Genomic DNA, 15,111 nt, shown 5'->3' on the forward strand with positions numbered 1-15,111 from the left:
GCAGCGGGCGCGGAGCTCCGGCGCGGCACAGCCCGGCCTCTGAGTGGCCGGCGCCCCGCACCCCCGGGCCGGGCCCCCAGGCCCCGCGCCGGCCTCGGCTGGGCTGCCGGGCCCCTCCGCGCCAGGCGGCGGCGGCGGCTGGAGCTGGGCGGCCCGCAGCCGGCTCTCCCCCGCCGCCCCCGGCCGGCCGGCTCTGCCCCGTGTCCCTCCGCCCCTTCCTGCCCCTGCCCCTGCCCCCCTCGCCTTCCCCGCCCCCACGCCTCCTCCCCCGGCCCGGGCCCCGGGGCCGCCGCTGCCCCTGCCGCTTCCTTTTTCCGCGTCCATGTATGAAGGGAAGAAGACGAAGAACATGTTCCTGACCCGGGCCCTGGAGAAGATCCTGGCCGACAAGGAGGTGAAGAAGGCGCATCACTCCCAGCTGCGCAAAGCCTGCGAGGTGGCCCTAGGTGAGAGGCCGGGCCGGGCCGCTTCCTCCCGGAGTGGACGCCTCCGCCGGATGGGGCCGGGCGGGGGAGGGGGCGCCGCGGCCGGGCCGGGGCCGCCCGGAGGAGCGGCGCGTTCCGGGCTCGCCCGGTGCCGGCTCGGCCCCCGGGGGCCGCAGGGAGAGGCCGGCGCGGCCCGGCCGGGGGCGCGGCTCCGCCGTCCCAGCCCCCAAGTTCACGGTTGCGGGCAGCTCGCGCCGCGGAGGGCATTCCCCAGTGCGGGCCCCCCTCGTGGAGGCGGACTTGAGCTGCCCCGTCCGCGGGGCTCCTGGGGAGAGGCCGCAGCCTGGGCGCCGCGGGGCTGACCTGGAAGTAGGCAGAAGGGGGCTGGCGGCCGGCTTGTCTCTAGCCGTTTGTGTTTTGTGCGTGTGCGTGGAAGGACGGAGAAAGCCCGGGGGGACGGAGCCCCAAGAGACGGGGGCCGAAGACAGTGACACCCCCGGGCACACGTGCGCCCCGCGGCCGCCGCTCCCACCCCGGGGCGAGAAAGCCCATAGCTGGCGCAAAGCTAAACAATGACCACCCGGAGAGTGCCAGGGCCGGCACTGCCCCGAGCGCGGGCAGCCCGAGCCCGGCGCTGGGGGGCTGTGCCCGGGACGGACCCAAGCCAGGGAGGGTGTGACACAGGCGCGGGGAGGCGAGGGAGGTGCACAGCGTGCACGCGTGTGCACACACATGTCTGTACACACATGTCTGTACACACACATACACGGAAGGGCAGACTGCCGAAGACCACAAGTGCCGCAGAAAGTCAGTCCCCAGAGGCGCTGACACGACTCAAATAAGCCAGTGCTGTCAGTTGCCAGGACCTTGTAAAATTAACGTTGCAAATTAGCAGCATCCACACAACACTGATTTATTGTTGACCGGTCAGGGTTGTTGTTTTTTTTTCTTTTTTGATCCTTAAGTAGATGGCATTTGAAAAATTTGAAATATTTTGGATCTGAGGATACAAACTTTTTTTCCTTTCAGTTGATGGAAGTTAACCATTTACTTATTTATTTTTATTTTTATTTTTTTTGCAAGGCAGTGGGGTTAATTAAGTGACTTGCCCATTGCCACCCAGCTAGGTAATCATTAAGTGTCTGAGGCCGGATTTGAACTCAAGGCCTCCGGACTCCAGGGCCGCTGTACCACCTAACCACCCAAGAGGTTTTTGTTTTTAACAAACCTTTTTTATGTATAGCTTGCTTTTCTGTGCCACCTAGCCACCCCCAAAGTTAACCATTTATTGTTACATATTTTTTTTTAACGTCTGGTGTGGGGGCAACCGGGTGGCGCCGTGGATAGAGCACCGGTCCTGGAGTCCGGAGTACCTGAGTTCAAATCTAGCCTCAGACACTACCTAGCTGCGTGGCCTTGGGCAGGCCACTTAACCCCATTGCCTTGCAAAAATTAAAAAAAAAACAACTAAAAAAAAGTCTGGTGTGTATGTATATGAATGATTTTGGTTGAATAAAAAATTGAATTAATGTCTGACCTTTGATAGGAATAGCCATGAAGTCAGAAAGAGGGAAAAATGAAATTTTTGATATTTGTAAGAAGCTTTGTTTTATGAAGTTCTCAAAGGTTTTGTTGGCTTGGCAGAATTAAATATTTTAATCTGATTTAATCTTTTGGGTCTTAAATTTTCAGTATTAGAAAATATTTTAGTTAATTAAATCATATGTGACAGCAGTTTGAAGAATTAGAATGTGTAGATGCTGCTTGCTAAGTTTTATTTGTCTGGAGGTGAGGATTTCATGAAAAGTAACGGTTGTTTTCAAAATTCATTTGGCAAACAATCTACAGAAATTCAACTATTATAAAATATCAATAACTCTTACTAAAATAAAATACATCTACTCTATTTGTGATAAAGCTACACATTTCCTAAAGTAAAAAACTTTTAGGAAAATTAGACAACTCTAGATTTGAAAACCTGTTTTGGAATGTCAAGGTTTAGAAACTTAATTTAATTCTGTGTAATAAAAGAAAAGAAATGCTAAAGAAACTAAGTTCCTACAATATTATTAAAAGTCATTATTGGTTTGTTTCTTTAGTATCAGGAAAACTAAACTTTAAAATATAAGATACTAGAAATCTACTTTTTAACATTCAGTATAAACTTCTATTTGAAGGCCCAAACTACTTTTGAGTGCATGCATGTTGCCCTCTGGTGGTGCCCTACTCCTCTACAACTTTCCTCTTTCATCTTCAAACCAGTGGATGAACCTTGGCCATTGAACTCAACTTAATCCAGTCCTGCTCACTAAAAGCCTGAATTAAAAATAGTCTGGCCATCTGCTGGCAGATGAGACAGTTAGCAGAGCTATTTTTGGTTTCAGAGAATTTAGGAGTATTGCCGATTTGGGCTTGAAGGTGGCATTGTTTCCCTTCTTGAGAAGGTGGAAGAGTTGGGGGGGAGGCATTGTCTCCCTTAGACCTTAAAGTATCATGAGATTTTTTCTTTTAGAAAGATTTTATTTATTTTGAATTTTACAATTTTTCTCCTAATCTTGCTTCCTTCCTCCCACCTCCCCAGCAAGCAGTCTGTTAGACTTTACATTGTTTCCATGGTATATATATTGATCTAAGTTGAATGTGATGAGAGAGAAATCATGAAACTTTTTTTAAGAAAAAAATTATTAAATGTTCATATGCAAGGAACTATGTTAGATGCTGGGGATACAAACAGGAAAAGAACAGTCTCTTCTCAAGAAGCTCACATTCATTGCAAATAGGGAGTGCTTAGTATAGGATGTCTCAGCTTCCTTAGGGTGAGAGTCAAAGCAAATGTATCCTCTTTAATATCATTTCCAATGAAAAAGTCATATCCATTTCTCATGTTGAAGTATTTGACAGAACTTTCCCAAGCTTGGAACCTCAGGGGCAAAACTTATGAAATTTTTTTTTTAAGTTTGTAGGTTTGTCATTAGCTCAACAACTTTGTTTAAATGAGTAGGTTCAATATGAAGATGAACTGAAGATACTGTAGCAAATTTTGGAGCATGGTGATAATTGGAAAGAACTAACATTGAAAAAGAATAAAAGCATTAGTTTTTAGGGAAGAGAATAGCCAGGAAAAAAAAGTACTTAGAGATGTGTGATATATAAGAACAATGATTGAAGGGGAGAAGGAAAGACCTGGATTCAAATCCTTACTCTAAACATTTATCAGTTTTGTGACCACAGGCAAGCCATTTTGCCTCTGGTTTTCTTAATGGTAGGGGAATTATTATACTGTTTATATTTCTTTCATAGGTCTGTTGTGAGAAAAGTGAAATACAAATTTGAAATATTTATTACATTATTTTCTAAAATACTTTCCCAAAATGATTATACTGACCTAATTTCCTTATGTATAGAATGTCGGGTTACCTGAAGTTATAATATGCCTAAAAGCAGAACTACTGTATTTATTGACATGATTCCCTGTCTTCCCTTTAAGTTTTCTTCTCCATAAAACATGGTGGGGGAGGGGGAGGGGGAGATGTTGCATGAGCATCTGAACCTTGATCTTATTATCACTGGCAACCTCCATTCATCAAAAGAACAGTGACTCACCCAGAAGTACACAGACATGAGAAGCAAAGTTAATTGTAATCCAGATCTGTTCTAGAACATTTTTCTTTTTAGAAGTTCCTTAGATTAAAAGGCATTTTAATCAAGACTTCAGTGTGTCTTTGACAAGGTTAGGGAAGGAAAAAACAGGTCATAAAATTTAGAGCTACAGTTAACAGGAACCTTAGAGATCATCTAACCACTGGCTCAATGAACATTTGTGAAGTGTCTATTATGGGCCAAGCATTGTGTAAAGCACTGGAAAGACAAAAACAAATATGTCTTTGTCCTTCCCTCAATGAATAAACATTCTATAGGGGGAGATGACATGTATATTTATAAGTATATGCACAATAAATATAAAGTAATTTTGATGGCATAGGCATTAGTAACTGTGATGGAAGTAGGAAAGACCTTGTGTAGGTGGTAATGTTTGAGCTTTGAAAGAAATTAAGAATTCTAAGGAGAAAACAAGCAAGAATTCTAGGCACAGGCAGCTGCTACCTACTCAAAGGCATGGAGACAGGAGAAAATATGTCATGTGTGAAGAACCAGCCAGTTTGACTGTGCCATGGAATATTTGAAAGGGAGTGATCTAAGTGGATGGAAAGATAGATAGGTTATTTAATAAGTTTACAAGCACGATGCCAGCCAGGTCAGAAAATACTTTAAATACCAGATAGGTTTTGTTTGTTTTATTTGTTTGGTTTTTATTTTTAGCTTTTTGCAAGGCAATGGGGTTTAGGTGGCTTGCCCAAGGCCACACAGGAGAGGTTTGTTTTTGATCCTATAGGTAATAGGCAGACATTGGAGATCGTTGACCATCTATTCTACAAATGAGCAGTCCAGATAAGTGAAGTCAAAGGAATAACCATGAATTAAGCACTTAACTATGTTACCATCCAAGCACAAAGATAGTATCTGCTTTCAAGAAGCTTATATTTTAATGGGGCAAGACAACCTATAAAAGGAAGCAGGGCAAGTGGAAAAAAATTACTGGCATGGGGGCATGGTGGAGAAAGAAGTCTGGAAATCAGGAGCTGAACCTTAGTGGAGTTATTAGCAGTGAATTTGACTGACTTGGGTACTTTGAAGGTTCCAGGAGGAACTTAGTAATAATCAGAGAAAAGGGTTGCAAGGGCTGAATAGAGAAAGAAGACCAGAGAACCAAGTTGAACCCATAGTAACTAAGACAGCCTGAGATTCAATCTCAGGTTTTATGATTTCAAATACTGGCTCTTGCCACTTTAATCATCTATATAGTGCTGGATTTAGAGTTAAGAAGACCTGAAATCAAATAAAACCTCCGATATTTAACAGCTATGCCAACTTGGGCAAGGCAATCAGTTTCCTCATCTGTAAAATAATAGCAAACTCTCAGGATTGTTTTAAGGATAATATGAAATATTTTGTAAGATTTCTTGTAAACCTTGAAACTTAATATAGAAGCCAGCTATTATCGTCAATCAGCCAATCAAAAAGCATTATTTATGTACCAGGTCATAGGAATACAAGTGAAATAAATGAAAAAAATTTTCAAATTTTTTGCAAAGAACTTGCATTCTAATTGAGAGACATAAGGATATATAAAAAGTATAGACTCTCTTCGTGTATGTGTGTGTGTGTGTATCTATGCATATAAATACAGGCTAAGTAAAAGGTACTTTGGGCGGAGAAATTAAAGGGATTTGGAAAGGCTTCATGTAAGATAAGATGGTGCATGAGCCCTGTCTTAAAGGAAGAGGGAGTCTATGAATGATTTAATCATTAAAAGATAGCAATTATGTTAAGGTTTGCTTTTGCTTTCAGATTTTTGGATTTGAGCTTATTTACTTATAATTTATTATAATTATAAATAAAAACAATAATAATAATACAATCCTGCAGTGGTTTTTTTTTTTTTACAAGATTGGTTGTGCAGTACTGGGAAACCAGAATCTTTCAACATCAGCTTATGAAAGACAACCGATAGAAATATGGAGGTGGATAAATGGGACAGCAGGCTAATTGGTGATTTCTTTCATTTAACCCTTTATTTTTCTTGTCAGGACCAAGTATGTTCTATTTAGAGTGTCTTTGGGGAGAGAAACTGTCTTTTCAAAGCAGGGAAATATATTGGGTTATTATTTTGAGAGGGGGACAAGAGGGGACATATCCCTCAAAAAGTAGAAAGAATCAATGTTAGGAAGAATACGTTACTATAAACCTTAAACATAAGCTATTACATATTTACATTTTTTTCAGTTCAGCTTTTTTCTATGTACTGTAAAATTTTCCTAGGGTAGGATATTGTCAACAACATAATTATAGAAAATGTTTTATATAGAATGAGCTATAGTTAAATTAATTGCAAACTTGGGCTCAGTAAGGGTTTTTTAAAAGTAATTTTTGTTGTTAGGGAACCAATCCTTACTGTTACTTTGATTATTATTAACAATATAATGGCCAAAACAGTTTTGGCAGCATTGAACTTAAGTTATCGTAATTTAATGGTTTTATTTTCTATTTATTATAAAATTTATATATTTCTATAAAGATATGTGAATCTATACAATTATAATATTCAGAATCTAGTTTCAGTGAAAGATATACTGAATGCACATCAAGTAACTGCTTGACGTTATTTTCTAATTATTTCTTTAGTTTCAAAGTATTCTTTTCTTCCTCTTATACAAGAGGAAACTGAAGCTTAGAGGTTAAGTGTCATGACTAGAACCATACATCTAATAAATGTCTGAGGCAGGATTTGACTCAGGTCTTTCTGACTCCTTCTGACCAGTGTTCTAATAATGACTGACACCCAGCTGCTGGGATTCATAATCATTTAAGAATTCAATCTTAACTATCAACAAGAGTAAAAATCAAGAGGAGGAAGCTCACTTAATATCCAGACTTTTATAGACAGTTAGATGGGAAATATATAAAGCAGATTTATTAGTAAATATATCCTGGACAGTGTGCTGGACCTAGAATTGGAGGAGGAAAATAGTCTCTCCTGCCTTTGGAAAATTGTCCTGCTTTTAATGATCCTTAAGCTTCTCCTTGAGAAAAAAGGACTTAAAAATATTCTCCTGATCATGTTGTATGGCTGGCTACAAACCATACCATACTATTGTCTTCAAAGAATTAAAGTAGGGAGATGCACAGTACCATGAGAAGGATGTAGCACATTTCCAATCGAGAATTGCTTAATCAAAGGTATAAAAGATGTCATCAAAGACATAGATAATAAGAAGAGGAAAGTCAATCATGTTATGAAATAATGAAGAAAGAGCCTGTGTACCACATTGTTATCCTCAGAATTTCAAGAGATCAGGGCCCCCAACATGACCATTTATGAAGGATTTATGGGGACACAAAGATGAGAGGCTTAAGATGAAGGGTAGGTGAGTTGTGATCTGCATCACTGGAAGAACTTACATTGATAAGATAACAAATCCAGCCAAATAATTATATGCATGAATTAGATTCAACTTAATGCTAGCAGCATAATTTTCTTTGCTCCACTCATATATTTATATTAGTGTAATAGCTATAGAACAAATGCAGAGATGGTATTTACTATAAAGCTTTTCCTCAGTTCAAGTACACAAATCTCAAAAACATTTTAAACACAAACATTTTTTAAAACTTTGGGTTGCCTTAAGCACCAAGTCTAAATGCTAGGTTAAGAACGATTAACATTTATTAAGCCTGTATTATATTCAACTCAGAGTTCTTACAAAATTTGAAAAAGTATTAAAATGTTAAGATTAAAAAGTCATTCAGGGTATGTTTATATTGTTTACTTATTAGTACAGCAAAAACTGGGATATAATCAGTCTTTGGGAACATTTATTTAGCTAGCTGGACTTAGGGCAGCTAGGTGGCATAGTAAATAGAGCTCTGGTCTTGGAGTCAGGAGGACAGGTGTTTGAATCCGGTCTCAGACACTTGCCACTTAATAGCATTGCATTCAGGACTGTTTTCCAGTCATCCTGATTCATATCTGGCCACTGGTCCCAGCCAGCTCTGGAGGAGAAAGTGAGACTGATGACTTAGCACAGCCCCAGTCCAATTCATGTGCTTATCATAACATCAGCCCCCTGATGTCATGGTCTTCTTCGAAAATGAAGGGCAGAACATAATTATCTAGCTAAGAGTTTTTCTGGAGTGTGAAAAGTCATCCCAAACTTTTTATTTTAATCATTTTTGATAGAAATTACTCAAATAAATTGCCTACTTTCATGTCTTTTTAAAAAATAGTGATTAAACATATACTTCTAAAGAATTTTGTTGCTTCACAGTAGTAAGGAGATGACTTTAAATTCTCCAGAATTTATGCCAACAGAGCACAGTCCCTAGTAGGCTTGAAAGATTCCAGTATAGACTGGTAAGCAACCTTGGTTTTCAAGTACTAGCTTGGCAAGGCCAGAGAAGTTGATCACCAAGTTACTTGCAGTGCCACAACACTTTTTTTACAGACCCCGTGTGAAGTTGGATAATCCAGGTTGGTGGGTAGGCTTTGTATACACACGCAGGCATGTATGCATGCCCCCATCCCCAAAGAAATCATAGCTCCTCAACATTAAGGTAACTAAACATAATTTACTTTTCTTGATAACTATTAGCATATAATATATTGTGTTGTAGTCCTATAATATTATGCTGTAATCCAACAAAATCCTTTAGACTTCTAGAGCCATTATAGAACTATTTGGTCTACGTGAAATAAAAAAAAAGACTACTACACTTTTCAGGTTCTCATATCTATTTTTCATAATTTTTCTGTCTTCCCCAGCTTTGACTTCTTATTGATGTTAGTCTCTTTCTTCCCTTCTGATTTGTTGTGGGGGCTTAAAAACCGGCATGGTTTGATGAATAGAGAATTTACCTCATAAGTCAAAAAGACATGTTCGAGTCCTAACACTGGCAAATACAATGACTTTGAGCCTGGGGTTTTGGGAAAGTCACTTCACTTTCCATTGTCTTTGGCAAAACTCTAAGCCTATTAATGTCTGAGAATGTGCTAGTCTGCATTAATAGAGGGAATTTCAACACACTGGAGTTCCTTATACCACTGAAATCCCAAGTCTAATCTCTATCCCCAGGAACAAATAAAAAATATATGAATTCTATATAAAATAAGTTCTGGGTGAGAAGTTATGGTACTCTTATGAGTAAAGGGACAAACTTTATTGCATATGGGACCTCTATTTTGACTGTAGAAAGATGTGTTTGTGTGTGTGCATGTGTGCTTCACATTATTGACTGGTTTCCCTATATAAAGAATTATTACTGGATATATTTCAACTGGGCCCTTATTGCTGTTAAGCATTCCTTTTACATCTCCCAAATTAACCTCCTTATCACAATAACGCTTTCAAACCTTTCCACCTCTCCTGGAACCTCCCATTGGAATTGAGTCCATTTTCATCTAATATCGCCAAGTGCCACTTTCGTTAACTTCATCTAGGTCTCATATGAAGAGGTGATTTTCTCCTTGCCAAGGCCAAAGCTTCTTTATGCATGGATGATCTCGTTTTATTATAATAATTGTATAGATTAATGTATCTTTGTAGAAATATTTATTACCTATAGAAATATCTATTATTCACAACTTATTTTCAGTATCTTTCTTTTGTATGTTTTCCTTTTGCCCACAAATATGCCAATGTCTCTATGTGTCACCCAACTTTAAAACACCCTTCACATGATCTACCCATCCCCACTACCTGCTTTTTGTGACTAAGCTTCTTTGAGGAGTCCATCAATAATAGGTACTTCCTCTTTCTTACCATTATTTTAACTATCTTCAGTCTGTTTATATCTCACGTCACAACTGCTCTTTCATTTATTTATTCATTCATTCATTTGTTTGTTTATTTATTTATTTGAGGCCATGGGACTAAGTGACTTGCCCAAAGCAACACAGCTAAGCAATTATTAAGTGTCTCAGGTCAGATTTGAACTCAGGTCCTCCTGACTCCAGGGTGGGTGCGCTATCCACTGTGCAACCTAGCTGCCCCTGCTCTTTTTTTTTTTTTAAATCAATTTCTTTTCTCTTTTTTAAAAATATTTTCTTTTCCAATTATATACAATAGTAGTTTCTACCTATCATTTTTTGGTAAGATTTTGAATTTTATACTCCCCCCCCCCCCCCAAAGGCCATCTGATAATCTTTACATTGTTTCCATGCTATGCATTGATCAAAATTGAATGTGATGAGAGAAAAAAACTTATCCTTGAGGAAAAAACCAAAATATTAAAGATAGCAAAATTATGTAGTACATAAGACAACTTTTTTTATTTTAAAATTAAAGGTAATAATCTTTGGTCTTTGGTTAAACTCCACAGTTCTTTCACTAGATACAGATGGTATTTCTGTTTTTTTTAAATTTATTTTTATTAAAGATATTATTTGAGTTTTACAATTTTCCCCCCAGTCTTACTTCCCTCCCCTCCCCCCCGAAAGCAATCTGTCAGTCTTTACTTTGCTTCCATGTTATATATTGATCCAAATTAAGTGTGATGAGAGAGAAATCATATCCTTAAGCAAGAGACAAAAAGTCTAAGAAATAACAAGATCTGGCAATAAGATATGTTTTTTTTCCTAAATTAAAGGGAATAGTCCTTGAACTTTGTTCAAACTCCATGGCTCTTTCAGATGGTATTTCTGTTGCAGATACCCTAAAATTGTCCCTGATTATTGCATGGATGGAATGAGCAAGTCCATTATGGTTGATCATCACCCCCATCTTGCTGTCCTGGTCCTCTTCCTATGATTTCTCAGTCTTTTTTTTTTTTTTTTTTTTTTGCAAGGCAATGGGGTTAAGTGGCTTGCCCAAGGCCACACGGCTAGGTAATTATTAAGTGTCTGAGGTCAGATTTGAACTCAGGTACCCCTGACTCGAAGGCCGGTGCTCTATCCACTGCGCCACCTAGCCGCCCCATTTCTCAATCTTTTTTGCTTGATCTTTATAATAGTCACACCTGCTATCTATGGGTGTCACACAAAACTCTGACCTGGATCCTTTTCTCTTCTTTATTTCACTTGTCATCACATAAGTTTCCATGAATTCAATTATCAACTCTATCTCAAATGTACTTATCTAATCCTAATGTCTTTTGAAGAGTCTTTCCTGTCTTTCATTCCCCAATGGCCTTTCTGAGATTTTGAACTAGATGTTCTATAGATATCTTAAACTTAACATTATAAAACAAATCATCTTTTCTTCCCAAATCCACCTCTTTTCCTAACTTCCTTATTATTGTTTAGAGTATCACCATCCTCCTGTTCACCCAAACTCATAAACTCCTCTTTCTTATTCCCCATATCCAATCCATTGGCAAGTCCTGTTAATTTTACCTTTGTGAAAGTCGAAGGACTCATTTCCTTCATCAAGGGACCCTAAATTCTCTCAGTCTAGGGGCCCTAGAAATCCCATCAACAGTGACCCAAAGAGCAACAACTGTGCAGGTCTCAGACACAATAATTTATTCTTCCCAGAGTAAACACCCTTCAGAAAACAGCTTTAGGGAAAAGATAAAACACTTCCTTCACTGGCTGCCTCCTCCAAGAAAACAAACTTAATAGGCAGAACTCATCTCAGACTTTCCCATGGGCTGGAGTGACACCAACCAAGCCAATCCTGCCCTTCAACTAAAGGCTCCATAAACAAGAAACACAGAAAGCCAAGAAAACATAGAATTCAAGGAGCACTACCAACTCTTCACAAGAAAGAATCTTATGGCCAGTAATGAGGGCCCTCCAGTGTCAGGTTCACCATCCTAATTGCCACAAGAACTATCAGCACTTCTGGAACTTGGAATTGTACCAGTGTTCCATTTACTATTGAGATATGTCCATTTTGTAGCAAAATGACCCTGGTTTCCTCTTGCCTTCTGAGGAAAACTTTTGCTTTCTCAGAAAAAAGTCCACTTCCAAAAGAGGAAGCAAGTTCATTCTCATAAGTGCATAGCCTCTGATAAGGAAAATATTCATTTCCATTAAAGAAGTACCACCTTCCTTCGCCCACCCCCCCAAAATTTTTTTTTTTTACCTTTGTCACATCTCATATGCTCCCTTCACACCTGCTTTCCTCCCTGGTTCTGACTCTTATTACCTCATACCATACTATTGCTATAGCCTACACAGTTCATATTCCTCTCAGCTGTTAAAAGGATATTCAAAAGTTGTAGGTGTGACCATGTTAACTTTTTTTTTCCCCTTTGATAAATTCCAGTGGTTCTCTTGTCTCCAGCTTTAAATTATATTATCAGAGTTCTGTTTGATATTCAAAACTCTTCTTTTTCCAAACCTTTTCAGTCTTCTACCCTGGGATCCTATGATACTGACTTCCTTGCTGATCTTTGGAAAGACACTCCATTTTGAAACTGGGCATTTTTACTATCTGTCTTCCATTCTTAAATGTTTTCTTCCTCATTTCTGCCTTTTGACTTGCCTGTTTTCCTTTAAGTCCCAGTCTCAAATCCCACTTTATATAGAAAGCCTTTCTTGATCTTGCTTAATTCTAGGGTCTTCCCTTGGTTGATTATATCTGATTTATCATTTATATCCTTTATACACCATGATTGTGCATAACTTTTTGCATTAGACTGTGAGTTCTTTGAGAGAAGAGATTGGCTTTTACCAATCTTTGTTTCGTTCAGTGGTTGGGACATAGTAGATGACTGATTAAATGATTTTATTCAGATGGTCAGGTTTATTTCTTTGCTAAGCCTTTTGGTGAATCTTACGCTTTAGACTTTGTCACAAGAGCAAGTTGCTGAAGGTGAGAAGGTAGCCATCTAGATCAATTATTGTTAATAATACTTGGTTGCACTTTCTTAGCCAACAATAAAGTCCAAGCTTTTTTTCCCAGACCTTTAGCATCCTGACTTTTTTCAGGTACCTTAAGTAGTCATTCCTCAAAGCTCTCAAAAATGTATTGCCTGTAATATATGCTACTTGTCTTTGTATACTTTTTCTTTTTTTCTCTAGTACCATTTCTACTTCTTTATGTAGTACATCAGTGATTAAGATGTTAGAGCCTGTTAGTGTCCAACATCACAATTCAGAATAAAAATATGTACCTGTGTATAATAGAAATATTCTGTTTTATTCCTTTTTAGTTTCTTTGAAAAAGATTTTATATCTGTATATTTTTCTAGTGAAATATGTACCTAGGCCTGAGAAGTCAAAAATGTGTGACTCACAGTCTGCCCACAGGCCAGCCACAATGCTACCAAGTGTGACCCAGAGAAGATTAAAATGAATTTAGAAAATATTTAACAAAATAAAGCATAGGTAATAATACATTTAAAAATTTGGTCCTTAAGTGACCCACAGGGATCTTTATATAAGGTTTAGTGGCTTCTGTTTGTATTTGAGGTTGACACCACTGGTATAGACAAAAAGACTACTTATTATTTTCCTGGAAAGCCAGTATGTATACCAAAAAATTGATTTCAGATGTGTTTCTTGAGTTATCTTCCGTTGTAAAATTTGTAAAGTAATTTAATTTGTTTACTAATTTTTCCTATATGTCTCCAAAGTCATGCTTAATATAGTAAATTTTAAAATTATGATTCATTTGTGGATATCTAAACTTTCTCTTATGCATAAATAATATAATAAAATGTCAAAGGTTTTATTATAAGTGCTGTATAAAAACATTAAATTTTGGAATAACTGGCTAGTCTATTTTTATACATTTTAGAGACCTTTAAACAAAATTTGTTGCTCTGTCCTTAAGGATTATACTTAAATATAATTTGTTTCACTAAAAATGTATTATGTATTTTTTCCATTCTCCTTTAAGAGGCTTGTAGTTTCCATCTTTTACAATTGTGAGAGAATCTTCCAGTAATAACAAATAAGAAGCTTTGTTTGATTTTGCTGTTTATGCATAGCTAATGGAATATTCTGTGAATAAGGCATCTCTCACACTCCAGCCTTGATGATTCAAGCTCCATAACATAAAGACTCTGTTGATTCAGCAAATTAAATTCTCATTTTAAGTATTTTACCATGAGTTATCCCTTCCAATAAGTCAGTCTTTCTCAAGTAAAAAAGGGATACATAAGATAATTAAAATATTCTTAATTTAAATAGTGAATAAAGTCAAAGTTTGTTTCTGTCCAAATAGAGTATGATCTATTTTATTCTTCCCTTTTTCCTTATTTTTACTATTTTTAACACCTACCGAAAACATCTTTCCAATCTTTTTGCCTTTTTTTTCCTTGTTTCTCTTTTATTTTTCAAAAATGTTTTACTAATTCTTAGCATTAATTCAGAAGAACACTTCAAAATACAAAATATGAATACTAACCCTTGTTAGAACTTGTAAAGATTTTTTTTCTCTTTTTTAAAAACAATTTCTGGCCTGTTAATAAAACGGGTTGGGGGTGGGTGGGTGTGTGTTGGGGGGGTGAAGATTCATTGTGCTTTAGCACATATTAAAACTTTTTGCTTTCATTTGAAGGAATCTGAAGTACATAAATCATAGATTAATATATCGAATGGCATATAATCATTTATAGATAACAATTTCATCAACAATTTCATGCTTTTTAAAGTGATTCTTTAAATAGTGCTAAATATGTCTATAAAAGCCTAAAAAGTAACAGGAGTAACACTGGCTTTTACAATTAATTAGAAAGTAAAACTAAGATATACAATGTTGTGGGGACCAGAGATGAAGACGCCATTCACCAAATACTCAGCCCAGGAATGTGTATAAAGGGCAGATTTGAATGAAGAGTTATACAATATTACTAAAATTAAATTAATTATTAATTCCAGTCAATTAGAAATGGGTTTGATCCTGGGTTCAAGTTCAAGCTCTGGGAGTTCCATATGCTAATGGAATGAGTGGTTCAATCTCATTTCTTTTGTAGAGTTAGCAAATTATTTAATGGAACCTAAATAGTAAATAATTACCTGATTATGTTGCCAAATATATTTTCTGTGGTGATGACAAGTTGGTTGGATGGTTGTTTCTTGTCCTTTGTTATTGAAGAAGACCCAAATCACATCACTGTATTAGACAAGTGTGTCTGACTGACTAATCGGAATGATATGAGCTCAAAATGCTCTTTTAGA

General features: G+C 38.0%; 1 protein-coding gene across 1 annotated transcript in view; it reads left to right on the top strand.

The window, feature by feature from the left end:
* Window positions 1–244: 244 nt before the first annotated feature.
* Window positions 245–15,111, top strand: part of ARFGEF1 (ARF guanine nucleotide exchange factor 1) — a 161,964-nt gene continuing 147,097 nt past the window's right edge. The window contains exon 1 of the mRNA XM_074203275.1: window positions 245–446. Within this exon, the coding sequence (XP_074059376.1) occupies window positions 323–446 (124 nt within the window). The 5' untranslated portion in view covers window positions 245–322. The remainder of the gene's footprint in view (window positions 447–15,111) is intronic.

This window comes from Macrotis lagotis, chromosome X (assembly GCF_037893015.1).
Source record: "Macrotis lagotis isolate mMagLag1 chromosome X, bilby.v1.9.chrom.fasta, whole genome shotgun sequence".
Taxonomy (NCBI): Eukaryota; Metazoa; Chordata; class Mammalia; order Peramelemorphia; family Peramelidae; genus Macrotis; species Macrotis lagotis.